General features: G+C 41.4%; 1 protein-coding gene and 1 long non-coding RNA gene across 7 annotated transcripts in view; one reads left to right on the forward strand and one right to left on the reverse strand.

Moving 5' to 3' along the window:
- The window catches only part of ITPR1 (inositol 1,4,5-trisphosphate receptor type 1), a 327038-nt gene that overhangs the window by 160382 nt on the left and 138710 nt on the right, over window positions 1-27946 (forward strand). For all 6 annotated transcript variants that reach the window (XM_053897548.1, XM_053897549.1, XM_053897552.1 and 3 more), the window contains 15 exons: window positions 1237-1431; window positions 4024-4275; window positions 5173-5314; window positions 6393-6546; window positions 7547-7734; window positions 10848-10986; window positions 11660-11718; window positions 13805-13966; window positions 14066-14236; window positions 14736-14801; window positions 16216-16353; window positions 19797-19922; window positions 22272-22472; window positions 24551-24802; window positions 26172-26297. In XM_053897548.1, coding sequence (XP_053753523.1) covers window positions 1237-1431; window positions 4024-4275; window positions 5173-5314; window positions 6393-6546; window positions 7547-7734; window positions 10848-10986; window positions 11660-11718; window positions 13805-13966; window positions 14066-14236; window positions 14736-14801; window positions 16216-16353; window positions 19797-19922; window positions 22272-22472; window positions 24551-24802; window positions 26172-26297 — 2371 coding nt within the window. The remainder of the gene's footprint in view (window positions 1-1236; window positions 1432-4023; window positions 4276-5172; window positions 5315-6392; window positions 6547-7546; window positions 7735-10847; window positions 10987-11659; window positions 11719-13804; window positions 13967-14065; window positions 14237-14735; window positions 14802-16215; window positions 16354-19796; window positions 19923-22271; window positions 22473-24550; window positions 24803-26171; window positions 26298-27946) is intronic.
- LOC109254655 (uncharacterized) lies at window positions 1242-13168 on the reverse strand. Its single transcript, XR_002074917.2, has 3 exons — window positions 12901-13168; window positions 1751-1806; window positions 1242-1468 (listed from the first exon to the last, which is right to left on the reverse strand). It is a non-coding gene; the product is annotated as an uncharacterized LOC109254655 (long non-coding RNA).

Below are 27946 nucleotides of genomic sequence, written 5' to 3' on the forward strand. Positions count from 1 at the left end.
ATTTTTTAAAGTTTTATTTTGAGAAAGGCAAGCAGGGGAGGGGCAGAGTGAGAGAGGGAGAATCCCAAGAAGGCTCCACACTGTCAGCACAGAGCCTGATGTGGGACTTGAACTCACAAAATTGTGAAATCATGACCTGAGCTGAAATCAGCAGATACTTAGCCATCTGACCCACCCATGCGCCCCTTGCACATTGGCTTAAAAATAATGTGAATTCACCAGAGAGCATTTTGCACATACTTGATTTAATGTTAAGAGTTTAAAGTTCTTTGGGTAGGATCACCAGTTTTAAAAGTTAAAGGAGATAATTCAATGGTGATATTAGGTCACTGTAGGAAAGAGCTTTTTAATTATCACTGTTGAAAATGTGTTTAGTGGTACATAAAAATTTTGGTAATAGTAGTGATTGATTTTTTATCAGGGGAACAGTTTTCCTGATAAGTACAGTACTAGTAATAGGGCCAGTGTTTAGAAACCAAAACAAAACCCAAAACTGAATTATGCCCTGAGCTCTAGTCGGGTTTGTTTGTTTGTTGCTTTTTTTGTTTAGTTGTTTTTTTGGTTTTTTTTGCTTCTCATAACTTAATTTTGGGTTTGGGCTAATGCAACCTCTCAGCATTTTGGCATTTGGGCCTGAATAACTGTTAATCATGATGGACTATCTGTGTGTTTAGCAGCATCCTTGGCTTCTACCCACTAGATGCTCATTGTACCCCTTCCACTCAGTTGGGACAAACAAAAATGTTAAAATGTTTGCAGACATTGCCCAGTGTCTCCTGGGGAGGGTGCAGGGCAGACAAAATCACCTGCTTGAGCACCACTGGAATAAAGTATATGAAGAGTTTGGCTCTTTGTGATTTTGCCATTGAGGGACAAAAAAAAAAAAAGGTTATCTATGTGTTTTTATGCTAAAAGTTTTTTATGTTTTTTTTTATTTTTTTTTTTAATTTTGAGAGACAGAGCCTGAGTGGAGGAGGGGCAGAAAGAGACAGGGAGACACAGAATCGAAGCAGGCTGCAGGCTCTGAGCTGTCAGCACACAGCCCAATGCGGGGCTCAAACCCACAAACTGCGAGATCATGACCTGACCCAAAGTCGGCCACCTCACCAGCTAAGCCACCCAGGCACCCCTATGCTGAAAGTGAAGCTAGATTTCAATATATTGCTAGAGTTGATCTTAGATTAGCAAGTATTGCTAACATAAGGAGTTTTCACTACTCCTCCTCTTATTTTCCAGGCTGGTTCTTTCTCGTTTTGAATTTGAGGGTGTTTCTACTGGAGAGAATGCTCTGGAAGCAGGAGAAGACGAGGAAGAGGTGTGGCTCTTTTGGAGGGACAGCAGCAAGGAGATTCGCAGCAAAAGTGTCCGGGAACTGGCCCAAGATGCCAAAGAAGGGCAGAAGGAGGACCGCGATGTTCTCAGCTACTACAGGTGATGGGGAGTCCCGCTGGGCTCAGTTCAGGCTGCCCTGGAGGGAATTGATGAGGAATTTACTGCTTGCTTATTGATTGCTCCACATAATCACATGTTGTCACCTATCTAGCAAAAAGATGTAGATTTTAGGATTTGGGCGTGTAAGGTTTCATTGGTACTTAGGTAGTAAATTGATTCCTGGATGTGGGCAAGTAGGGAAAACAGTGAGTGCTTGCATCGGCCCCTCATTACTATTTGTCCTTAACAGAATAATAGCATACAGGCGCATATCATGTGGTCACATTGCTTGTGTTCAAATCCTGACCTTTCTACTTACTAGGTTTTTTTGCCTTTGGCCAAGTCATATACCTCTTCATGCCCCAGCTCCTTTATCTGCAAAATAGAGACAGTAGTGCCAACCTCATAGAATTTTGCAGACAGAGCTAGAACATGAATACGTGTATTCATACATGTGTGTATGTTTATACACACACATAACATATATGTCTTTCTATATCTGTACAAATATTTTTTTTGAGCGTGGGAGCAAGTACAAGTTGGGGAGGGGCAGAGAAAGAGGGAGGGGAGAGAGAATCCCAAGCAGGCTCTGCACCATCAGCACAGAGTTTCACGTGGGGTTCGAACTCACAAACCATGAGATCACGACCCGAGCCTAAGTTAAGAGTCGGATGGTTAACCGACTGAGCCACCCAGGTGCCCCTGTACAAATACAGAATAAAACCATGAGTCCCATCCCATCTGTACTTCCAGTTCCTTTCTCACACCATAGTGTTGTTATAGCCTTCACCTTTCCGTATTGATAACTTACTCTTGAGAGAAACCTGGCTGGCCTTTTACCTGGTGTGCATCCTTGTTTGCTCACTCTCCACCTCTGCCGGTTACCTCATCTGGCCCTAGGGTCTCCCGGGTCCCAGCTTTAAGATCTGCTGGCCCTGCCACCTCAAGGGAAGGCAGTGGAAAGGAAATGAAGGGGCAAGAGAGCCAAGGAAAACTTTTCAAAGAATAGAGAAGCAAAGATGGAAAAGTGCTTAGGGCATTTTTTAACAAGTAAAACTTTGCAGCTACAGTGCCCTTTGATAGCTCCTGTGTTCTCTTCCCTCCCATTCATGCATGTAGTGTATACCCTCCTACATTCTCTGTGTTTCTGTTTTACTACATTTGTATGTATTCATAAAAAATATATAGCATTTTGCCAGTTCTTAGGACTGTATGTAAATGGTACTGTACTTGTCTCATTTATCCTGTATTGTTTCTGAAATGTGCTCATGTTAATGGTGGTAGATCTGTTTCTCTAATTTCGACTTCTGGATGGCATTCCCTTTTATTATACCATGTTTTCATTGCTCTTGGATATTCCATCATATGCCACAATTTAGTTTTTCATGTCAGGGGACCTCCTTATTCAAAAGGTATGCGTATGAGTGAGAGTTTGTCTTTCCTATTAGGAGTGGAATTGTTGAATTGGCAAGTTTTACTGAGCGATCCTAGATTGGGTATTGTGGTGCACACTCACACCAGTTGTGAGAACTTTGTTTCTCCTGGTGTTTGCTACCTGTGAATATTGTGATGCTTTTTACTCTTTGGTAATTTTATAAGCATGAAATAGAATCATATTTTAATCTGTATCCACTGAAATCTAGTGAGATTGAGAACATTTTCAACTCATGGTTATCAATAATAAATAGGATTTTGGATTCAGAAATCAGTATTGGCCACATTGGATGCTTATAGCTTTTTCATTTCACATTACAAGTTGTTTTTTCTTTTAATGTCTGATGTATCTTCTCCTGAGGGTGAATGGGAAAGGGTACTTCTATGGTCCAGTTCAGAAGGTGACAAAGATCACATGTAGTTGGATGAGGAAGAAAACAAAACAGTTTGAGGAGTCCCCTACTTTGCACAACATGTTTTTCATGTAGAAGTCAAAGAGTAGGCTGATATGAGATAAGATCCAAAGAGGATGATAAAATTTCTATGAGATTCAGTATGGGAGATGATGTTTAACATTTTCTACATGGTCTTTAATGTACTGTATAAAAAAACAGCTGAGGAAATAGACAACCATTTTAAATATAACATTTCCCCCCCTTTTTTTCATAAAACAAACAAGGACAAAATGGAATCAAGTAGTCACATAATTACTCCAACTCAGCAGGGTGGACTTGTATGACTGGTGGTAAAGCCTGAACAGTTTCTTCATTTGCTTGGTACACAGGCAATTTAAGGGTGTCGATGTATAAGATCAGGTGGCCAAATGTCACTCCTGTGAAAGTTGGGGATATTCAAATGGTCTTGCTGTGTGTTGCCATTCATCCTCAATAATTTCTCTTGTTTTAAATGTTTTATTACATATTTTGAGAAAGAGAGACAGAGTGTGAGCAGGGGAGGGGCAGAGAGAGAGGGAGACACAGAATCCGAAGCAGGCTACAGACTCTGAGCTGTCACTACAGAGCCTAACATGCGGCTTGAACTCACGGGCTGTGAGATGATGGACCTGAGCCAAAGTTGGATGTTTAACTGACAGTGCCACCAAGGCGCCCCTATGCTCAATGATTTCTGATTTCTTCACATAACTTTTCTTTTCTTCAGGTATCAGTTGAACCTTTTTGCTAGGATGTGTCTAGACCGCCAGTACCTGGCCATCAATGAAATATCAGGCCAGCTGGATGTAGATCTCATTCTCCGCTGCATGTCTGATGAGAACCTGCCCTATGACCTGAGGGCATCCTTCTGCCGCCTCATGCTTCATATGCACGTGGACCGAGATCCCCAGGAACAAGTCACTCCCGTGAAATATGCCCGCCTCTGGTCTGAGATTCCCTCGGAGATCGCCATTGATGAGTGAGCCTGCTGCTTTAAAACCTCATTAATGTTTTGTGTCACTGTAGACCACTTATGGTCAAGTTCAGTCTAGTTAAAGCATAGATGAAAGGTGAAGTGTATTTTTTTTTCAAGAATGCAAAAGATGGCATACTTCTATTTTTTGTCTTGTCTTTTTTTTTGTAATTCAACAAATATTTGTCTCTGTGTCAGCCTTAACTAATGTATCAGTGAACAAACCAAAACACTATCTGTACACTAGATGGGGAGAAAAGATATAAACAAGATAAATGATTACATGTCTTAGTGATACTTGCTAAGGAGGAGAAATAAATTAAGGACAGAGGGTAGGAGAGGGGATTTTGGGGAGGGGATGTTGGCTTTGTGGCTGAGCAGCTGGGGAAGGCTCAACAGGGAAGATATTGAACTTTTTTTTTGTTAAATTTTTTTAAATGTTTATTTTTGACAGAGAGAGTGTGAGCAAGGGAAGGGAAGAGAGAGAGGGAGACACAGAATCTGAAGCAGACTCCAGGCTCTGAGTTGTCAGCACAGAGCCTGATAGAGGGCTCCAACTCACGAACCGCAAGATCATGATCTCAACCGAAGTCAGACGCTTAGCCGAGCCACCCAGGGGCCCCAGGATCTTCAACTTTTATTTCATTTTCTTTGTGTTTTTTTCCCAATATTTATTTATTTTGGAGAGTGAGAGAGACAGAGTGCAAACGGGGGAGGGGCAGAGAGAGGGAGGCACAGAATCCAAAGCAGGTTCCATCCAGGCTCTGGAGCTGTCAGCACAGAGCCCAATGCAGGACTTGAACCCATGAACCATGAGATCGTGACCTGAGCTGAAGTCAGGCTCTTAACCCACTGACCCACCCAGGCGCCCCTGATTTCCTTTTCTTTCTCTTTTCCTTTTAGCTATGATAGTAGTGGAGCTTCCAAAGATGAAATTAAGGAGAGGTTTGCTCAGACCATGGAATTTGTGGAAGAATATTTAAGAGATGTGGTTTGTCAGAGGTTTCCTTTCTCTGATAAGGAGAAAAATAAGCTTACATTTGAGGTAATTCATGATGAATAATCTATATGTTTTACCTGCTTTTCATTGGTCATTTTTCTCTGGGATAAATAGAAAATATTTTAGCATGTGGTGATTTCTGTGATGATACTCCGGTTTTGTAATAAAAGGGAATTGAGCTCAATTTTGTTCCACAAGAAAATAGAACGAATACCAGTCGCTTGACTCACTGGTAGTTATGCTGGTAGAATAAATATCCAGGGTTAATTGAATCACATAAAATGATAGAACATTACGTATACTCTGTACGTGATCTTAAAAACAACAGGAAAGAAACAGACTATGCTTGGGATCCATCATAGATTAATCATTTGAGGGACACAAATCCTTATTACCTTTGACTTAAAATGTTTCTTTTTGAGACCAGTTTTCCTTTTGAGGAGTCTATTTCCAAGGATGGCAATATTGTTTTCTGTGTCCTGTTGGGCTGCAACGTGGCTTGCCCTGCAGTATCTTATTTATTTATTTATTTATTTATTTTTAATTTTAAAATTTTTTAAAAAAACTTACATCCAAATTAGTTAGCATATAGTGCAACAATGATTTCAGGAGTAGATTCTTCAGTGCCCCTTACCCATTTATCCCATCCTCTCCCTCCCAAAACCTCTCCCGTAACCCTTAGTTTGTTCTCCATATTTATGAGTCTCTTCTGTTTTGTCCCCCTCCCTGTTTTTATATTATTTTTATTTCCCTTCCCCTATGTTCATCTGTTTTGTCTCTTAAAGTCCTCATATGAGTGAAGTCATATGATTTTTGTCTTTCTCTGACTAATTTCACTTAGCATAGTATCCTCCAGTTCCATCCACACTCCACAGATGATTATGTCAGTTTTTTATCAACTAGTTATTAAAACAGATCAGTAGCTTTGCAGGTTTTTGTTTCTTATTTTTTCTCCTTAGAAAACAAAGTGGAATTTGATCAGAAATGCAAGCAAAATATATGTCTCCTCTTACCATAAGAAGGGTCAGAATCAGACATTTATAAATTAGCATAAAACGGAACTAAAGGATGCAGTTGACCTAATACCATATCTCTCTCACTCTCTCTCGTTTTAATATAATAGGTTGTAAATTTAGCTAGGAATCTCATCTACTTTGGTTTCTACAACTTCTCTGACCTTCTACGATTGACCAAAATTCTCCTGGCCATACTGGACTGTGTGCATGTGACGACCATCTTTCCCATTAGTAAGATGGCGAAAGGAGAAGAGAATAAAGGTAAGAATGTCATGGCAAAGTGGAGAAGTGATATTTGCTGGCACCTGTACACCCGGGACATGCCCTCCCAGCCTCTTCTGTTACTACTCTTGTCATGTTTCCCTGTGATGTCCTGTCCTTTTCTTCTTGACTTTTTATTGTGGACATTTTTGAACAAAAAAGCTGAAAGAATAGCACAGCCGATACCAATACATGTGGGTCCTTGATTATTCACATTTTGCTCTGTTTCCTTCATATATGAGTCTATCTGTATTTCTCCTTAGGAAATTTTGCAAAACCATTTGAAAGTTACCTAACAAATTGAATGCTTATCTCTTAAGAACACATGTCCTATCCTTGTCTTCAATGTATCATGAGGCATTCAATGATGATATTAGTATATGATGAAATAAAATCCTGGCTTGTATCTGAGTATTGTATTTCCAGTCTGTGAATAGATAACTCCGCTTTTATATGTTTATTTTTTCTTCTGCTTTAGGTACCTACTATGTACTCACATACGGATAATTGTTGACCTTGTCTCTATAGCTAGAACAGAAAAATACTGTGTTAGATCCTGTGCTCAATCATTTCACATATATTTCACCATTTCATCCTCTGAGCTCCTTTAGTCTCATTTTATAGATGAAGAAACTGAGCCTCAGAGGTAATCCTGCGTACTTGAGATCAGTGTTTGTAGCAGCACTCAATTTGTGCCTCGTTAGCTCCTGTGCCCCTAATTTTGTGGGTAGCAACAAGCATGTGCTAGGTGACCAGTAAAATTTGGCAGGCGAATTAATATACCAGAGTGCTCCTTTATGGATTTCAAAGCCCATCTGTTTTCCACTACTCTTTTTTCCCCGTATTTTTGATGGGTATTAACCCTTTCCAGTTCCTTGGATCCTGAGAACGTGTTGGGACAGATTTGTTAAATATGTTCAGAGTCGTGCTCCTTGTCAGGTGCCTCAGAGTACTCTCCCGGAGTGTTGTCATGACTGGGGTCTGTCCTGGCCCTTCCTAGGAAGTAATGTAATGCGGTCCATCCATGGGGTTGGAGAGCTGATGACCCAGGTGGTGCTCCGCGGAGGAGGCTTTTTACCCATGACTCCTATGGCTGCTGCCCCTGAAGGCAACGTGAAGCAGACAGAGCCAGAGAAGGAGGATATCATGGTCATGGACACCAAGTTGAAGATCATTGAAATACTCCAGGTAACCGTCTCAGCCAGAGGTGGTGGGGACAGAATGTACTTCATAGGGCTACCATTTTGGATTGTGTCCCTCCTTTTATAAAGCCCTAGACTTTCTGGGAAGAGAGTGGAGGCAAATTCTTAGCTCATTGTTAAGTGCCATTTATGAACCAGCTGTCTTCATCCTTTTGTCCTCTCATACCCCTCCCCAGTGTGCCCTTTTCCTGCCAGCCATGACACAACTTCCTCTAGTTACCTTAGCTTTCCATCACCATTGGCCTCTAGGTCTGCACCCAAGATGCTCCCTTTGCTTAGAACTCACATAGGTATTCTTCTCCATAAAGACAGATTTCTTGCTTATTTATTGCTCACAACTCAGCTTAAGGTTCACTTAACTGCCTCCCTCCCTTTTTCATTCATTCATTAATTCTTTCATTCATTCAGTATTTATTGAAATTGATTCTGTGCCAAGTACTTTTAAGCATTTGAGATCCGGGGCTGAACAGCATATATTAATTTCCTGTTTCTAAAGAGCCTACATATTGGTAAGAGTCAGAGGCATATTAAACAACAGGTATGCTATGTCAGATAGTGGTAAGTGGTAAGGATGCTAAAATATAAGAGGGTCAGGATGGTTTGGAGGCCACCGGAAGGTGGGGCCAGGGATCTTACTTTCAGTGGGGTTGTCAGACAGGGCCTCTCTAGTAAGGGAACATGATCAGAGACCTGAATGAAGTGAGGAACCTAATATGTGAGTATCTAGGAAAATTCTCTGAGGTAGAGGGAATAACAGTGAGAAGACCCTGAGGTGGGAGTACACTTGGCAAATTTTGGAATAGGTTGGGTTCAAGAGGGAATGGAAGAAGATGAATCAGGGAGAGTAAGTACAAAACTCTTTGAGGAGATTTGGTATAAAGATGTATAGAGAAGTGGGGAAGTGACTGAAGGGTGATTGTTGGTGACAGGAAGTTTTTGTTGTAATAAGTTTTAAGTTGGGAGATTATAGCAAGTTTGTATCCTGAATGGAATGGTCAGGTAGAGAGGGACAAGTTGTTGACACAGGAGAGAGAGGATAATTGTAGGAGTAAACTCCCTACATGGGCAAAATGAGGTCCGGGAGCCAGTCTCCTGAAGATAGGGTTTGATCTTAGCTATGAAAACCCTCCTGATCTCATGACATTCTGTGTTTTCCTCTTTCTGTTCATACATCGTTTTTATTCATCAACAGAATTATTTGTTCCTTAGTGAATAGAAGACTGTTACCACTTCTTTCTCCCATGCTGCCTAATCCCAACCCCAGAACATGTAGTAGATGATTATAAATGTTTGTAGACTTAATTTGTCTCTTGAGTCTGAATCACATTGTATCAGTAGTTTGAAAACATCTATTAGAGTCCTCAAATATTTAATGCTGTAGAGAATGACTTAGGAAGAAACCTCATTGAACTTATGCCTGAACAAAAGTTGTGGAGGACTTCTTAGGCCATGGATTATGTATCCCTCTACTTTCTGCCCCATCCCTGCTCGCACCCTGTCTTTCTCAAAGAAAAAAAAAAAAAAAGATGTGTTGTAAAACTTGATGATACCTTGAGGTCCTCTCACTGTAGCCATCTGAGAACAGACAGCAGTTGGTTGGTGGATTCATTGTTTCATCAAATGCTTACTGACCCTCTCCCATATGCAAGGTGCTTTGCCGGGCACTGGCAGGAATGCACAGATGATTTGGGCAGGGACTGTATCCACCAGAGATTATATAGTCTAAGAGGAAAATAAGATGTGATGAAGCTGTGTCTTCATGCAAATAAAACTGTGAGGAAAATGTTCTCTTGGGACACAAGGGTGGGTCATGGGATCTCATTTGGTAAGCACCAGAGAAGGTTTTTACAGAAGAGGTAGGATCTTAACTCTCCTTTTAACCCTGAAAAGGATTTATAGTATAGAAACAAGGGGACCTTCTCAAGTCCCCTTGAACTTGGAGCATGTCAGACCAGAGCATGACATCACATGGACCAGTAACAACTCTCCTTGGGCAAGGACATAGAGTGTATGGAGCTTGTCAGAAATAAGATTGGAAAGGAGGAGCAGACCAGGTTCTAGAGCACTCTGGGTGCCTAAGCACTCCGGGTGCCTAAAGTGCCAGGATTTTATTCAGTGGTGAGCCTTTGAGAGTTTTTATGTAGGGGACTGACCTAAGAATAGGCCCCTTTGGGAGCTGGATCTGGTATGGCAAGGCAGGAGATTATGAAGATGTGAGCAAGGATAAATGATAGGAAAGATCCAGGAGACTTGGTAGAGGTGGAGCCAACAGGACATCGTCACTGATGAGATGTGTGTATCAGAGAGGGAGGGTTAGATTGACTGAGGTTGATTCAGGATGAGAGAACCCAGGCAGGACTGACATTGTTAGTTTTATACAATACTGAGTTGGAGACTCTGGAAAGAAACCAAATGGAGTATCCAGTAGTAAGTAGGAAACCATGACCCAAGACCTTGGAAGGCAAGCCTAGGTAGTATAGTCTGGGAGAAGTGTCTGTCCTGGGATTGAGTAAGGTCACCAGGGTCTTGAACTTTGATTTTCTATTCTTTTCTTTTTTTTTTTTTCAATACTTATTTATTTTTTGAGAGCGAGAGAGACAGAGTGCAAGCAGGGGAGAGGCAGAGAGAATGAAGAAGGAACCCAAGAGTTAGTATATAAATCAAAGGAAACCATCAGAAATGAAAAAGACAAACCAAGCTAATTTCTAGTAGTAAAAACATTTTTCTCTTAATTTTTTAAAAGCAAAGTGGCCAACATCACCGTTCTCATAGACCAGAGTTGGGATTTAATAGTTGCAAAAAATAATGTTTTATAGAGGATGGAGTAAGTAGTGAGTGATTAATTGTTCTGATTATTAAATTAATTATCGGGATGCTGAAGTTTAGATGCAGAGGTGCTGCAGACAGATTTGATAGACCCCATGGCAGTCTGTTGTTGAAGTAACTGTTGAAGTCTAAGCCAAATATTTGGTTCCCTTAATGCTTAAGGTAATTGATGCAGCAGATACCAGACCCAGCCAGAGTGCGGTGGGTTGGCACAGTGTTACAGGTGGTATGCTAATGTAACCAATCTGTTTCCATTTCCACTTGAATCTTTAGTTTATTTTGAATGTGAGGTTGGATTATAGGATCTCCTGCCTCCTGTGTATATTTAAGCGAGAATTTGATGAAAGCAATTCCCAGACTTCAGAAACATCCTCCGGAGGCAGCAGCCAAGAGGGGCCAAGTAACGTACCAGGTTAGTGATTTCAGAATGGGCTTTCAGCCATAGAATGGGATGTGGGACTAATAAAAGCTGGGGATTCAAACAGTACACACTACAAAAGGTAAAATATGAATATTTTGAATATTACTGTAATTTAGAACAAAATCCTGGGAGTTACCCTTTTTGGGCAGAGGAATAATTAAAAGAGTTCGGATCTCTTCTGGGTTAGGTTTTCTTTCCTTCCATCTTGGAGTGTCTTAATCATAGGACCACTTAGGGTTCTAGTGTTGTGGTTACAGAAATGCCAAAAAAACAAAACATAACCCTCTAAGAAAATATCGTCCACCAGCAGCTTTTACTCATGATGGAAGTTTTCCCCTGCCCAGGAAATAGTGGTGAAGAATAAGGGGTAGTAGACATAATCCCACCTATCAAGGCCTGAGCTTCCTTGGCACAAGGTCATCACTCTGCTCTACTAAGGGGATCACGAGTGGGTAGGAAATTGGCAGAAATGTGGAACATTGCACACCAGAGCCGCTGGACAGTGTGATCTGAGTTGATGTGGCTTCACAGGTTTCCAATATAAGATTCTGGAAGACTTGAGGTTAACCTATGGGCAGGGGCAAGTCTATTTTTGGGAAAGTTCACCAACATCCTGTTTTTCTAGACCTTTCTGCACCTGAAGCTGTGTTCTCTAAATTTTCAGGTACTCTTGACTTTGAACATATTGAAGAGCAAGCAGAAGGCATCTTTGGAGGAAGGAAAGTATATTTTCAGTGTTCAGTTTTGTGGGTGGTTCTGGTTGGGAAGCTTCTTTCATATAGCTTTGAAAGGCTCTTTCCTTCATTCTTCTAGGAAATGCTTAGTCTTTGGGTTTAGGTTATTTACGGCTATCTTTGTAACTTTTAGTGCTCAGGTCAGAATGATACTAGGCTCTGGGTGTGTGTGTGTGTGTGTTTTCTGCCTAGGATAGAAAGAATGTAAGTAGGTTTCCCCAAATACACATATGCTAGGATTTCTTTAATGGTGAAAAATAGAGTTGAAGGAAAAAAGGAGATTGAAAACAGAGTGAGGTTAACAAGATCATGTCCTTCTGCTGCTGATGGACCGACATTTTTATCCGTTGGCTCTTTAGATCCCATGTAACAACAACAGCAACAAAAATATACCTGTCCCTAACGTTGAATTAATGTATGATTTCCTTTTTTAAAAGAGTGGGTTACTCATTGTTGATTTAAAACATTATTATGAGATCTAAATACCTATCAGATTTGAATAGCTGTAAGCTTATATAAATACCTTATGCACCTAGTTCTTTTAACATATACCCTTGATTCAGTTATCTATTGCTGTATAATAAATTACTCCAGCAATTTAATGGATTAAAAAAAATAAGCCTTTTATTGCTTCTCACAATTCAATGGCTTGACTGGAGCTAAGCTGGCTATTTCGTCTGCTGGTCACTGTTCAGTGTATTGTAAAACTGTGGTGGGCTGGTGACTGGGGCTAGTACATCCAAGGTGCTTTACTCACATTTCTGGCTCTCTAAGGCTGGGACATCTCTTTTTCCCTCCCTTCCTCTCTCTCTCCGCATGACCGTCTTAGGCTTCTTCACAGCGTGGTGACTGGCTCTAAGAGCAAAGTTCCCAACAGGATAGGCCAACAGTGTACAACACTAATTAAGCCTCTGCTTGTAGCATGTTGCTGATGTCCTATTGGTCAAAGCAAGTCACATGGCTGAGCCCACTGTCAATGGGGGAGGAGCCTACATAAGGGTCTATTTTGTTGGGGGCCACCAATGTTAACGTTCTACCCCAGCACTTAATGTAAAGCCTTTGAATTTTGAGTTAGTCATATTACTTACTGTGATGAAAGATCTTGTTTTTCAGGAACAGAGTGTGTTGAGTTCAGTATGATGACACTCCTTTGTGCTGTCTTGTATCTCACCTTTCCTGGTATTGACACAGCAGTGACACTGTCTTCACTTCTCTTTTGAAGGATGTAGCACAAATAGAGTATTTTCCTGGGAGATACTCTCTGCTTTTCCTGCTAGCCTGCACACATGAAGGTTCCTTAGATGGTGAACACAATATAGGCACTGATGTAATAATTGAATGGCAGTGCTCAGTTCTGCAGTAGAATGCCGTTTGATACAGTACATGGTCATTAATTCTTTCTTTACGGAAATAACACGCAGTTATCACAGATACTGAGATAATCCCTGACAATTTGCTTATTAATCCCAGTTTGAAGAACACTCTTCAAAGTGCGGTCTTCAGACTGCTTGCTACCAGTTTGTGACATGGTAAGTCCAGATCATGGGAGTAATCATTTTGGGTACTTCTATGGCAGCTAGACCCTGCCACAGCCTCCAAGTGCCTGATCAGTGGGCCTGGTATAGACTAAGACATCAGTTAGCTGTAAAGTAAAAGTAAAAGAAGCTGGTGCTTTACCACAGGTGTTTTGGTAGGTGCTGAGTTACAGCCTCTTAAATAAAAAATATTCTCATTACAAGAAACACAACGGTGTGCCATTCTCAAACCATAGATGAGACCCTGCAGAAGAACACTCACAGAGTCGGAAATATGGATAAAAAGTCAATTCCTGTCACTGGGGGAAGGTAGGGACTTTGGCTTAGAATTTGACAGTTGTGACCTCCTCATAGTCTGCTCGCAGTCCAGTTGAAGTTAAAACAAGATTGTGTTATTACAGGAACTTACTAAAACTCAAGTTACCCAGGGTTGACCACGGGGTTAGAACTCTGGTTAACGTGTGTCTGGGTCCAAGTGCGTGAGAGAAGGGTGCTTGTGGCTCATCTGTCCTTTCCCCTTCTGTGCACTCCTGTAGTGAGGAGAACACACCGCTGGACTTGGACGACCATGGTGGCAGAACCTTCCTCCGAGTCTTGCTGCATTTGACAATGCACGACTACCCACCCCTGGTGTCAGGGGCCCTGCAGCTCCTCTTTCGGCACTTCAGTCAGAGGCAGGAGGTCCTGCAGGCCTTCAAACAGGTAGTGTGTGTGTGTGTGGGGGGGTGGGGGGGTGGGTATCGTCGTCGTCATCAGCTGCCCAAGAGGCCATGGTGACATGGGCATGTTGCATTTGCTCAGGTTCAGCTGCTTGTTACCAGCCAAGATGTGGACAACTACAAACAGATCAAACAAGACTTGGACCAGCTGAGATCCATCGTGGAAAAGTCGGAGCTTTGGGTGTACAAAGGGCAGGGCCCTGATGAGGCCATGGATGGTGTCTCTGGTGAAATCGAACATAAGAAAACAGAGGTGGGTGAGACCCAGGTCACGCTGCCGGAGGAGGTGGATAGGCTCCTCAAACAAGTGAATATCCTACTCTGGTTTCACATAAAAGTGTATATTATGGGATGAGCTTTATTCTCAAGAGACCTGCATGTTGAGTAGCCAAAGTAACAGCCATTCTCCTAGGCAATAAGCTGCAGGATGGAAGGGTAGCTACCTCGCCTGTGTAACTTTGGACCACAGGGAAAATACTTGGTTGTTGAGTGGATTAGCCCCATATTTCCCTTCCAGACCCACCCGGGGAAGAACCTGTTCTCAGTAGGCTGGTCCGCCATCCTCTCTCACATCAGGGAAATCCTGTCAGTCGCAAGGGGGATGAACACGTGACTCGGGCTTAAACCCAGCGTGACTATAAGAAAGCTGCAAAAACTCCCATTGTTTCCTAAACTCCAATGACTGTATGAACACACATACCTTACAGTCCAGGGGCTGGACGAACCACACTTACGTTTGTTTTGGTCCCTAGGAGGGGAATAACAAGTCACAGAAGCATGAGAGCACCAGCAGCTACAATTACAGGGTGGTCAAAGAGGTGAGTGGTCCTAGTGCCCTTTTTCCTTGTGTATTAATTCTCTAAGGAAAGATAGTGAGAGTCGACTTGAAGATGCAAACACTTCATCTTTTTTCTTCATGTGAAGTTTAACAGGAAAGAAAAAGCTCTCAGAGGTTAAGTGCATTGATTTTAGGGTCATATCTGGGTTCGAATCATCCTCTGCTGCTTATTATTTGTGTGCCCTCAATTTTCTCACCTTTTAGAGGTGCAGCCAGCACCCGTGATTCTGAAAGTTTATAATTGACCAAAGGACTAATTTCATAGAATTGTCAAGCCTTTATATCAATGACTGGCACTTAGTGTCCACCAGTGAGGGCTCTAGTTCTTTAGATATCTTTGCATAGGGTGGTTCACAGTTGGAAGGTTGGGAGCTTTGTATGTTTTTTTTTTTAACCCCACAGTAAACTCTTCCCAAGTCCTTGGCAATGATATGAGTCTCACCATTTTAGGGGGTCAATCTTCCTTCCTTCCTTCCTTCCTTCCTTCCTTCCTTCCTTCCTCCTTTTCTCCCTTCATCCTTCCTTCCTTCCTTCCTTCCTTCCTTCCTTCCTTCCTTCCTTCCTTCCTTCCTCCTTTTCTCCCTTCATCCTTCCTTCCTTCCTTCCTTCCTTCCTCCTTTTCTCCCTTCATCCCTTTTAAAGTTTCTTTATTTTTAGAGAGAGAAAGTGTGCACACATGCAAGCGGAAGGGGGCAGAGACAGAGGGAGAGAGAGAATCGCAAGTGGGCTCTGCACGGTCAGTGTGGAGCCTCATGCAGGGTTTGATCTCACAAACTGTAAGATCATGACCTGAGCCAAAGTCAAGATTTGGACACTTAACCAACTGACCCACCCAGGCACCCCTGGAGATCTTTCTGAAACTATCCCACTTTTGGTTGAAGACATAACCTACTTCATACTCTGGAAGGGCCTGTTTTTAACCATGTGTAGATTCGGTTTGATGTGATTAAGGGATACTACATATGGGAGGAATCTCCTGTGTTTAATATGTCGTGATCACTTCTGCCTCCCTGCCCATGACCAGAGCCTACAGTTTTTTCTCAGTTATGCTTCCCAGTTTTCTGAAGTTGATTTCTTTCATTTTTTTTTGAAATAATTTTTTCAGGCTTTATGGAGATAAAATTGACAAAAGAAACTGTCATCTTGCTGAAGTGTGACACGCAATAACTTGATAGACACTCTGTGAAGTGATGATCACAATCAGGTTACTTAACACGTCCATCACCTCACATGGCAAGCTCTTTGGAGGGTGGGTGAGAACAGTTCAGATTTACTGTCAGCCGATTTTACGCACACGGCACACCTTCGCTGACTGTTGCCGCCGCGCTGTGCATTGGATCTCAGAACTGGGATGCTGGTCGTGGGTACACACTTGGAGTCTCTCTTTCTGACAGATTCTGATTCGGCTCAGCAAACTCTGCGTGCAGGAGAGCGCCACCGTGAGGAAGAGCAAGAAGCAGCAGCAGCGCCTGCTCCGGAACATGGGCGCGCACGCAGTGGTGCTGGAGCTGCTGCAGATCCCCTACGAGAAGGTGAGTGAGTTTCCCTCTGGCGGCGGCAGCTGTTCCCAGGGCCGGGGCGGGTCCCCGCGTTTTCCGAAACCCTCCACGTTGGGATAGTGTTGGTGGCCACATGGAGCTGACGTGGCGATGGCGAACATAAGGCACTTGTAGGCAACTTGCGCTAAACAGACAGGGTGTCATGAAATACAGCCACCCGTAACCTGCCTCCAGAATCCGTGGCTTCTCCACTTGCTCCCACGCGGCACTGGATGCAAAGGTGGGATGGACGGACCTATATATGCACATGGGCATGTGCTGTGTCCTGGGTCATCTGCAAATGCCTTTTGGGCAATGTAAGCCCTGCAAGTGACTGGATGCATGTGGGGACATAGGGCCTGCCCACTTGTGAGGTCCTCAGTAGTGTGCTGATTTCTGGTTAAATTATTTGGATCTTTCAGGATACTTGGCTCCAAGTCCTCTTTTCTGTTGTTAGAAGTTACACTCTCTGTCCCATTTTCTCATGCCAGCATTTGTCGTTGACCATGATAGGATTTAGGGAAGTAGGGTAACAGTTCTCTGTGCCATGCAGCCTGACAGGGCACTTTCAAAAGCCTCTATTCACTTCTAAAATCCAGCACAGTTATCATGTTGTTCCCACTTGAAAGATGAGGAGACCGAGGCTTGGGGAACTCGAGAGTCCCAGGGAATGGATTTAGTCTCTTGAGTTCACCAGTGACTTCCAGAGAGACTTGGTGGTGAAGAGTTGGCTAAAGAGGGCTCACTGCTAGTGCTTGGAGGGTGCCAGGCACTGCACTGAGTCATATTCATTCTCCAGTTCATTTCATCCTTAAGACAGCGCTTGAGATGGGTCGTACTATCAGTAGCCCCATTTTATTATTTTATGTTATTTTATGTTATTCCATGTTATTTTATGTTATTTTATGTTATTTAACAATTATTTACTTTTGAGATCGAGTGAGAGAGCACAAGCAAGGGAGAGGCAGAGAGAGAGGGAGACACAGAATCCAAAGTAGGCTCCAGGCTCTGGGCTTTCAGTACCGAGCCCAACGCGGGGCTCAAACCCACAAACCGTGAGATCATGAGCTGAGCTGAAGTCGTACGTTTAACTGACTGAGTCACCCAGGCGCCCTTACTATTAGTAGCCCCATTTTAGATAAGAAGACTGGCCAGAGGTTCAGTACCTTGCCTGTATGGCCCAGCAACACATGGCAGAGCCAGATCTGCTCACCCGTGAGGCCCAGACCCTGCTTGCTGTACCTTATCTTCCACATACCTCACTTGGGCCTGCTGCCCTATGCTCCAGGAATTTCTCTGCAAAGGCTGCTGCCACAATCATGGGGCCCATGTGATTCAGCCTGGTCAAGCCTTTCTGCGGCCACAGATAAAGTGTAAGCTTAATCCCTCTGATAGGTCAGGAACTTAACTGACTTGAATATAACTTCAATCTAAGTGTGCTTGTCATCCAAACTTGGCTGACATGTAACTAGAACCAGCAAGCTGAATAACCTTGCTACATATACAGAATGTGAGAAGGTAGTTTGCTGGCCGTATCTTTGCCTGACAATTTCACCAGTTTCCTTAAAGAAAGACAGCTCTTCATAGAGTAGTGTGAAAGTAACAGGTAACGCGATTCAGCTGGAATTGGGGTAGACCATTGTGTGTGTGTGTGTGTGTGTGTGTGTGAGAGACTGGTTTGATTTGGGATGGGTACGGATAGCCCATTGTGGGAGAACGGTGGAAGAATTCCTACCAGCAGATACTCTCTTGTTAGGTGGTATCTTTAGAGTTTACCTGCCTTGTAAAAATTTGTTTCACCTGATGAAGCCTTTGGTTTCAATGGACCCCCGAAGATACTCCTTTGAGCCGAAGAAGTGAAAGAGTGCAGAACTGTTGGAGATTACTGCTGACAACCAGCATGGTCTCTCTGTCCCAAGGCCTCTGATTTCTTAGAGCTGGAGGATTTGCCCCTTTCCCTGTTAGTAGGAGACAAATGTAATATCCAGTATGTTGTATGGGATTTGCTATTAATGTCCTTTTAAACTCTTCTGTTTTTGATTGTCAAGGCTGGTAGCTCAGATTCCTTCTGTCTGTTGTTCTGACAGATGCGTCCTTTCTTCCAGGGTTATTATCTAGACCAGGGTGGGCAACCTGCAGACCTGAACCAAATCCAGTCTGCCATCTGTTGTCATACAGCGTAGTAAAGAACGCATTCTTAAATCTTACATCTTTAGTAGTACCTGCCTAACATCCTTTCTTTTGCTTTTTGATCCACAAAGCCACAAAGTATCTGTCTGACCCTTGGTCTAGACCAGAACCAGTAGCTTACCTTTACTGAATAATTATTATCTAAGCCCTTGACTTGGATTTTCTCATTTAATCTTCACAGCAACTGTATGAAGTGTGCATTTTTCATATCTCCATTTTATAGATGAGGAGACAGAAGCCCTGAAGGGTTAAGTAACTTACCCAACGTCACACAGCTAGTGAGTGGTAGATCTGGGTAAGAGCTAAGCAGTCTGGTTTCAGGGTCTACGTTGCTAACTGCTGTGCAGTCTGGCATTTGAAATGAGGTGGTGTATGTGAGAAGACGTAGGGAGATTGTTGTGGGCTAAGTGAGTAGGAGGGACGATTCCATTTTTGGAATTCTTTCATTTTTACTATATTTAAACTTTTGCTTGTTTAGAATTGGGCAAAATGGTGATAGGTTTTATGCATTTGTCTTATCTTGGGGCATCTAACGCTCTCTAAAAATACTGAGTACAGTATATGCTTTTACTATAGGAAATGAGAATCGCATGATCAGCTGTTGAAATGCCTTGGGGCAGGTATTATCCCCATTTTGCAGATGGGAAAATTAACTCTTAGGTTAGATGCTAAGACAGAGATGACAAGGAAAGGATTGTGGCAGGTATATTTGCCCACATTTACAATCCAAAGAGAGTCCCCCTTTGTCACGTGATCCCTGCCAAAAATGAACGCATACATTTGTGAGGCGGATTAAAGAGAGTGAGCCCGAGACCTGGGCGGTGTGACCTCATCGCTAGCGATGCGGTCGGCCACGGCTCCGCTGTCCCTCTGTTCTCAGAAGTGGGGCGTTCAGAAGTTTCAGGCATTGCTAGAAATGAAATCCCAGAGGCTTCCTCTCAGCTTCCACTCTGTATTGCATTTTTCCCGAATCAATTCTTTTTATATCTACCCAAGGCTAGTGGAAGAGAATATAGGAGAATTGAATAAGTTACTGGCGTCTTTTCACCGTCAGCGACGCGGCACCCCAGTGTCTTTACACAACAGTCTCTCGGCAAGCACCTTGGCTGGAACCCACTTAGCAGGTGGTGAGCGTATCATAGAACGTGATCTCTTGGCCTAGAGATAAGTGCTGTCTCCTCTGACCTTCTGTTGTCTACTGCATCGCCCGTTTTCAACTGATTTTTCATCTCCCTCCTTCCACACAGGCTGAAGATACCAAGATGCAGGAGATAATGAGGCTGGCTCATGAATTTCTGCAGAATTTCTGTGCTGGCAACCAGCAGAATCAAGCATTGCTACACAAACACATAAACCTGTTTCTCAACCCAGGGGTAAGACTTGAGGCCTATCTGGAAATCTGTGAGGGGAGGAGGGTGCGAAGCACTAAGGAACAACAGCTGGTTCTTTTGCTGTTGTGACCACGGGGACTTGTTACAAAGCAACATTCATTCCAAGGGGAACGTTGGGACCATCTCTCAGGAGAACATAAATATTCCTCTTATTTTGGGGGGAGAAAGGGAAAAGGAGGAGGAGGTGGTAGGACAGGGTAAGGTATATTTTTATTTTTTCTTAACGTTCTTCATTACATCAAATTTTAGTGCTGGTGAGTTGCTAATTCTCACTCGCCAACCACATCCTCCTGAGGTCTTGCATAAAGTTTTCTGTGTACGTAATACAATACATAATAATACGTTAGATACATATAAATACACAATATATTCATATAAAACATAATTGTTATATTTTAGTGAGTCAAATATGTTTTTGAAGTACGTGGAGTGCATTTTTTTTAGAGATAAATGGTGGCATACTCTACTTGTAGCTTTTTTCTCTTAATACATTGTGGCTATCTTTGCAAGTCAGAGATAAATTTTTCTGATTTTTGATGAGAATTTTTGATGGCTATGTGGCATTCCATAGTATGTCTGTAACTTTTTAAAGCCCATTGGCATATTAATAGACATTTAGGCCAGCTCTAATTTTTGGCTTTGTGTAATTCTACAAAGGACCTCCTTGTAATACATGCACACTGACATATTTGTTAGTACTGCTGGAGCTTTGGAGGACAGGACTACTAGAATTGTGATGTTAGGAAGAGAAAAGACAAAAGATACAAAGCTGAAAGCCCCCTACTTCATACCAAACATAAAACTTATCCCTCAATAACTCGGGGTAAAAACCACAGAAAATAAGCCTTCTAGAAGAGAACATGAAAATATTTTGATGACCTTGTGGAAAGCAAAGTTTTTTTTTTTTAATTTAAGTTTTAAGTAATCTCTACACCTTACCTGGGGCTTGAACTCACAACCCTGAGATCGGTTCATACACTCCTTGAACTGAGCCAGCCAGATGCGCCCAGAGTTTTCTTACCCAGTATAAAAATAGAATTAATTATAACGGAAAACATAAAATAAAGACTTCCGTTCACCGGGTGAGCTCATTAAGATCATCCAGAGGCAAGCCAGAGAGTGGGGGAAGACGTTTGCTTTGCATATATGTTCAATTAAGAACTCATGTCCAGAATTTATAATAAACTGAAGAAAAGTCAACAAGGAAAAAGGCAACCCATTTTTTAAATGGATAAAAAAAACTTTAAAATGAAATAATCTGTAGTAGAACATACCCAGGTGCCTGTCACTGGGACAAGGTGATCATCCGAGAAGTATAAATTAACTAAGATAGGCAAAACAAAGTATGACTAAATTCAGAGACCAACAACAGTGTAAATCAGCAAGGATATGGAAAAGCTGTGGTGTAGAATGGAAATTGTTAATATCTTTTGAAAGCTGTTGAGAAGTACTTTTTAAAAAAATTTTTTTTTACTGTTCATTCACTTTTGAGAGACACCAAAGTGAGTGGGGGAAGGGCAGAGAGGGAGACACAGAATCCAAAGCAGGCTCTAGGCTCTGAGCTATCTGTCAGCAAAGAACCCGTTGTGGGGCTCAAACTCATTAACGGTGAGATCATGACCTGAGCCAAAGTCCGACACTTAACCAACTGAGCCATCCAGGTGCCCCTGTTGAGAAGTACTTTTAAAGCCAAACATTTATATTCTGCAACCCAGCAATTCCACTCTTGGATATAAAGCCAACAGAAAGGCACACACATTAAAATTTACCAGAAGACATGTTCGAGAATGCCCAGAGCAGCCCTATTGTGCGAAGAGTAGTGCCATTAAAACCTGCCGTTAAACTGGATACACCCCTAATGCCCATCAGCAATAGAAGAGATCAGCACACTGTGGTTGATTCATGTCATGGAATATACATAGCAGTATATTCTATGTACTGATACATGCAACAACATGTTGACAGCATCGCAAATGTACTATTAAACAAAAGAAAGCAGGTGGAAGACAGTACAGGAGGCTCAAAAACAGGCAAAACTAATCTGTGGTTGCAGAAATCAAAATAGGAGTTAAATTGGGTGGTAAGACATTTTGTTTCTTGATCTGGGTGCTGGGGTTCCCACCATAGTTCGTTGAGGTGAAACTAGTTGTTTCCCTTTCTATATGTTTATTACACATGATTGAAAAGGTTTATGAAAAAAGAAGGCCGTACAGAAGTGAGAAGGGAGAGCCATCTCTTCACTGGTTTGAAGGCTTCTTTGTGTGTTTTGGTAGACTCTTTGTCACTTTGTTCTCTGATGTCCCTGTGCTCCTGCTCTGACTCTTCTGTCAGATCCTGGAGGCGGTAACCATGCAGCACATCTTCATGAACAACTTCCAGCTCTGTAGTGAGATCAATGAGAGGGTCGTCCAACACTTTGTTCACTGCATCGAGACTCACGGTCGGAACGTCCAGTACATCAAGTTCTTGCAGACGATTGTCAAGGCAGAAGGGAAATTCATTAAAAAGTGCCAAGACATGGTTATGGCTGAGGTAACAACTGCTTATTTCTATATCCCTGCCTTTGGTGTTCCATACAAATTTTTAAATTACTACTCTCTGTATGAACTAGCACCCTCTCCTGGACCCACATGAAGGGACAAAACATAATTGTGGTTTGTTTGTGTGAGAGAGTGTGTTTGTGAGCATAAATCAGATACACACGTAGGCAAGAGTCTCATCAGGTTTTCCATAGTAGTGAATCTGTTTATTTTGAGGAGTTTGGGATCAGATTTTTTTGAGAGGGGGAAAATAAAACCAGGAGTAGCAAACCAAAAATACGATGAATAGAGATTAAATGTGGATAAAAACCAGTGAGCCAGAACAGCCTGTGTTCCTGTGAATAAGTTGTCTTTAATTAATTATTCACTTCATTAGCTAGAAAAATTGTTACTTGATGATTCTTGAGAAGAAGCTAGACCGTGGGATTGGGACAAAGTCCTGCTTGGTTCTCTGTGGGAAGTCAATGCCCCATGAATGCTGTCTGACTAAAAAAGCCCTCTGCCACCACTTTCAGATACATTCCATTTCATCTTTTGCCTGTTTAAAAAAATGAAAACTTAAGTAAATCCACCTACCATTTGGATTTAAAATGTCAAAAGAACATACGATACCAGTGGAAGGTAGTGTTGCATAATTAAAAGAACTGACTTACCTAGGATATGAATGAAGGCTGTACTGCTTTACCGGCTTGTGACGTGTCAACTTCCCCAACCCTCAGCGTGCATTTTTGTGAAAGAAGGTGTAGCCGTATTCACCTGAGGAACTGATATGTGAACTCATTGAAATAATGATGACAAAAATAGCTAACATTTCTTGGAAGCCTGCCATACCCTAGTCAGGGCTCTAAGCAATTTACATATAATCATTTATTTAATCTGCATGACAACACCATGAGTTCATTATCTTCTTTGTTCTCAGTTTTACGGACAAAACTGAGGCACAATGAAGTTAGGTGATCCATGTGAAGTATTTATCACAATACTTGGCACTTACTTAGAGCCTATGAAGGTTAGATGTTATTGTGTAAATAATACTGACTATATTTATTTTGGCTTCTGTACCAGCCCTTTTTGGATCTTCTGTATTTCATGCAGTGCTGAAATTGTTTTATTCTTAAGTAGATTTATGAGAAGCCACATTCAGTCCTGGGGACAAGTTATAAGTAGGAAAGCCTTGATTTTTTGATGAGTGTTGAAAGTTAGGTGTATCTTTTTTTTTTTTTTTTTTTTAACGTTTATTTATTTTTGAGACAGAGAGAGACAGAGCATGAACAGGGGAGGGGCAGAGAGAGAGGGAGACACAGAATTGGAGCCAGGCTCCAGGCTCTGAGCCATCAGCTCAGAGCTGGACGCGGGGCTCATACTCACGGACCGTGAGATCGTGACCTGAGCCGAAGTCGGACGCTTAACCGACTGAGCCACCCAGGCGCCCCAAAAGTTAGGTGTATCTTAATGAGAACTGGATAATTTGTGAAGAGAGAAGGCACCGCATGAGAGAGTTGTAAGAGGGATACTGCTTTTCAGGCATAAAAAGATGGAAACATTTTTTGAAATGTTTGTTTATTTGGGGGTGGGTGGCAGAAGGGGAGAAAGAGAATCTGTACCATCAGCACAGAGCCTGACACTGGGATCGATGTCACAAACCAAGAGATCATGTCCTGAGCCAAAACTAAGAGTCAGGTGGACACTCAACCAACCGAGTCACCCAAGCGCCCCTGTAAATATTTTTAAGTAGAAAAATCATAGCCTAATTATTAGGTTTGGAATTAACAGTGCAAGCTTACAGTCTGCATTTCCACTTGATACATGAATGTTGGTATGCAGACCTTGTCTTCCCCCAGTGGCTTTAGGACCACTGTCCTATACCTGTATCTGTCGATCGAAATGCTGCTGCTGAAGATTTTCTTGTTCATTAATATAAATGAAGTTTAGACGAGTTTGGTAAAACAGGTGAGACTGGTTTTAGAAAGCAAATGCTGACAGAACATCTCTTTTTCCCTTTTCCCTCATTTTTTAAATGTCCCCACCTCTGCAAGCTCATACTATAAGTAAGCCCCATTCTTTCTGCAGCTGGTTAATTCGGGAGAGGACGTCCTCGTGTTCTACAATGACAGAGCCTCTTTCCAGACCCTAATCCAGATGATGAGGTCAGAGCGGGACCGGATGGATGAGAACAGCCCTCTCATGTACCACATCCACCTGGTTGAGCTCTTGGCCGTATGCACTGAGGGCAAGAACGTCTATACAGAGATAAAGTGCAACTCTCTGCTCCCACTGGATGACATTGTCCGTGTAGTGACCCATGAGGATTGCATCCCCGAGGTGAGCAAGCTCTTCTCATGTCTCGGCATGTGGACTTGCAGCCAGCTCCGATGCGGCCTCACAGTACGATAAGATCTGCAGCTCATTTTGTAGTGAGGAAACAACATTTTCTCAAATGCCAGTTTAGTGTATGAAGAACATTGGGGGGATTTTAGTCCTTCTTGATGTCTCCTCGAGAAGAGTGGGAATCTGCTTCTGTGCTTCCGCTCTTGAAAACTAATCATTCAGCCTGTTGAGCGAAGAGTATTTGCTTGGAATGAATGTCTGAAAAATGAGATGGAGTGGTTTGAGATATGGTTCGTGTGCACGTAAGACCTATTCTGCAAGTAGATTCTTTAATGAAAATGTGTATTGCAAAAATGAATGAATGACAATTATAAAACATTTAGGAACTACAGGTAACCAATAGGAAAATTAAAATAATCTATAATTCTACCACCCATAATAAATACCTGTTAAAAATAAATAAATACATACATACATACATACATACATACATACATACATACATACCTGTTAGGTTTTGGAAATGATTCCTTTCAAGTTTTCTGTTTCGTTGTTGATAAGTGTTGGCTAATAACAATAATGACAGCAAAAACAGTGAATCATACAGTTTATATTTTGCCTTTGTATGTTTAAAATACATGCTATTAATTTATATCTTAAACTAAATACACATATATTTATAGCAGATACAGTGTGTATTTTGTCTTTGTTTAAAATATAAGCTGGTAACTTAATCTTAAACTGAATATACTTTTATTTATAGTATATGTAGTATATATCAAATAGATGTTTTTAGATGAATTTTTGAAAAGTTAATGCATTATGAAAAGTTCACATAGCAGAGACTATAAAGGAGTAAACTATGACATATCTCCTAATCTGTCCCTTCCCACCCCACAGAAAATTATTATGGTCTTGTACATCCTTCTAGAGTTCTGTATATGAACAAATGTAAATATTCTTCATTCCCTCCCCCGTTTTTTTTTCCTAACCACAAAAAATGACATTCTGTATACACTGTTGTTCTTTTTCATATCTGTCCATAAAGAGATTCCACATTCTTTTTTTTTTTTACAGTTACATAAAAATTTTATCATATGGATGTACTATAATTGCCTTGCATGTCTGTTTAACGGGCTTATGCTAATAAAATGAGATAATTAATAACTGATGATTATAATAAAGGAGAAAAAAAAACAAGATCACATTTTTCTCACAGCCTTGTCCACACAGCATTTTATCAGACTTTTGGACTCATTTATTTGACAGATGGAAATGGTGTTTTGATACAGTTTTAATTTGCATTTCTCTTTTTCTATGTATACGAAATTGATTTTTCAGAAACATCTATTTCTGTCTTCAGGTTAAAATTGCCTACATTAACTTCCTTAATCACTGCTACGTGGATACTGAGGTGGAAATGAAGGAGATTTATACCAGTAATCACATGTGGAAGTTGTTTGAGAATTTCCTTGTAGACATCTGCAGGGTAAGGCTTTCTGGAACTGAGGGGCAGAGCGGAAATGTTTGTGTATGTGCGTGTGTCTGGACATCCTTATGCAGGCATGAGGAAAATATTCACGTCATTTCAGCTTGCTCATGTGACACGGGGAGGCAGATGTGGCTCTACATTTGCACACACCTCATTTCTTTATGCCTTTTACCTCTTGCTGAGAATAGATTTTATTCATCACATGTCAGAAAGGTGGGTTATTGCTTTTCATTTCATCCTTTATGGACTGATTTGTGAATAATAATCCGAGACATACTAAAATCACATTTGAAAGTTTTCTTTTCCTTGACGATATCTCTCCTTAAAGGACACCTTCCTGAGCTTGAGCATTTATCTCCTTCAGTCTGGTGTCAAGGATTCTGCAAAGCACTTCCCTTTGGATCTGCTTTCCTGACCTAGCAGTTGGATGGGCTTCATATTCTGGATTTGGTTTTTCTCTGAGCTTAATACTGTTTCTAAAGCTGCAAGACCACTGCCTAACAAGGCACACCATGGATTCACGATGAGTTTTGTGGTGGTGGGTTTGGGGGATGGGGGATGGTAACCAAGTTCTTGAAAGAATGATTATAAGATGAATTTCGGAATCTTCATGTTAATAAGAAAGGTGCTTTGGAGAGTCTTACACTGTGATACTTCCTGCTTGATGGTACAAATTACAGTGTAAAACACCCTGCAAGAACTTGTTTTCTTTCTAATCAAGGTCTGTGTTTAATAATACTCACATGTTGGTATCACAGACAAATGTATACATATCTATTTTTTTTAATCTCAAATTCCTCCTAGTCTTTTAATCCCATAAATCTGGTTTTGGAGATTGGAATGGAAGGCCTGCTCTGTTTTTTGTGGGGTTTTTTTTGTTTTTTAATCAGGGCTAAACAAAGTTTTCTGTAAAGGACCAGATATTAATATGTTCAGGTTTGTGGTCCATCTGGTCTCTGACACAACTACTCAAGTCTGCCCTGGTAGTTTGAAAACAGCCATGACAATAGGTAAATAGGTGGGCATGGCTGTGTTCCAATAAGACTTTATTTATAAAAGCAGCCACCAGCACGTAACTGTGCTGACCTCTACATTACATTATTCAGAAATGTAAAATCAGTTACTAATTTCATTCTCTGAATGTGTCAAAACTGCTCAGTATTAAGCTGACAATATGGCAATTAGTTAATAAAACATGATTTTTTTTGCCCTTCATAAATTTTTATTGTAAGCAACATTACATCTGAAATTACAGCACTAATGAATTTGGTAATAAAACTTGATTTTTAAAAGTGTATTTTCTATATCTTTTCCTCTAAATGCCTAATCTTATTTTAAATAGCAAAATTAAGTGTAATGCCAGTAAAACCTGAAGTCTCTCACCTCAAGACCTATGGAATCAATGATTTTGACTCAAACTCCACTATTTTCAGCAGTACTGCATATCAGTAACTTTTTTTTAATTGAAGTATAGTTGACACACAATGTTATATTAGCTTTACTGTACATCGTAGCAATTTGACAACTTTATATGTTATGCTACAGTAGCATTTTTATTGAATAGAAGAGTGTTGTAGCATTGGAGAATATTACACACAGTGGACCTGATATATTTGATTCTCTTGATCATATGTTAGGAAACATCG

The sequence above is a fragment of the Panthera pardus genome, unplaced genomic scaffold (genome assembly GCF_024362965.1).
Source record: "Panthera pardus isolate Hobbes unplaced genomic scaffold, ASM2436296v1 HiC_scaffold_8, whole genome shotgun sequence".
NCBI classification, from domain to species: Eukaryota; Metazoa; Chordata; class Mammalia; order Carnivora; family Felidae; genus Panthera; species Panthera pardus.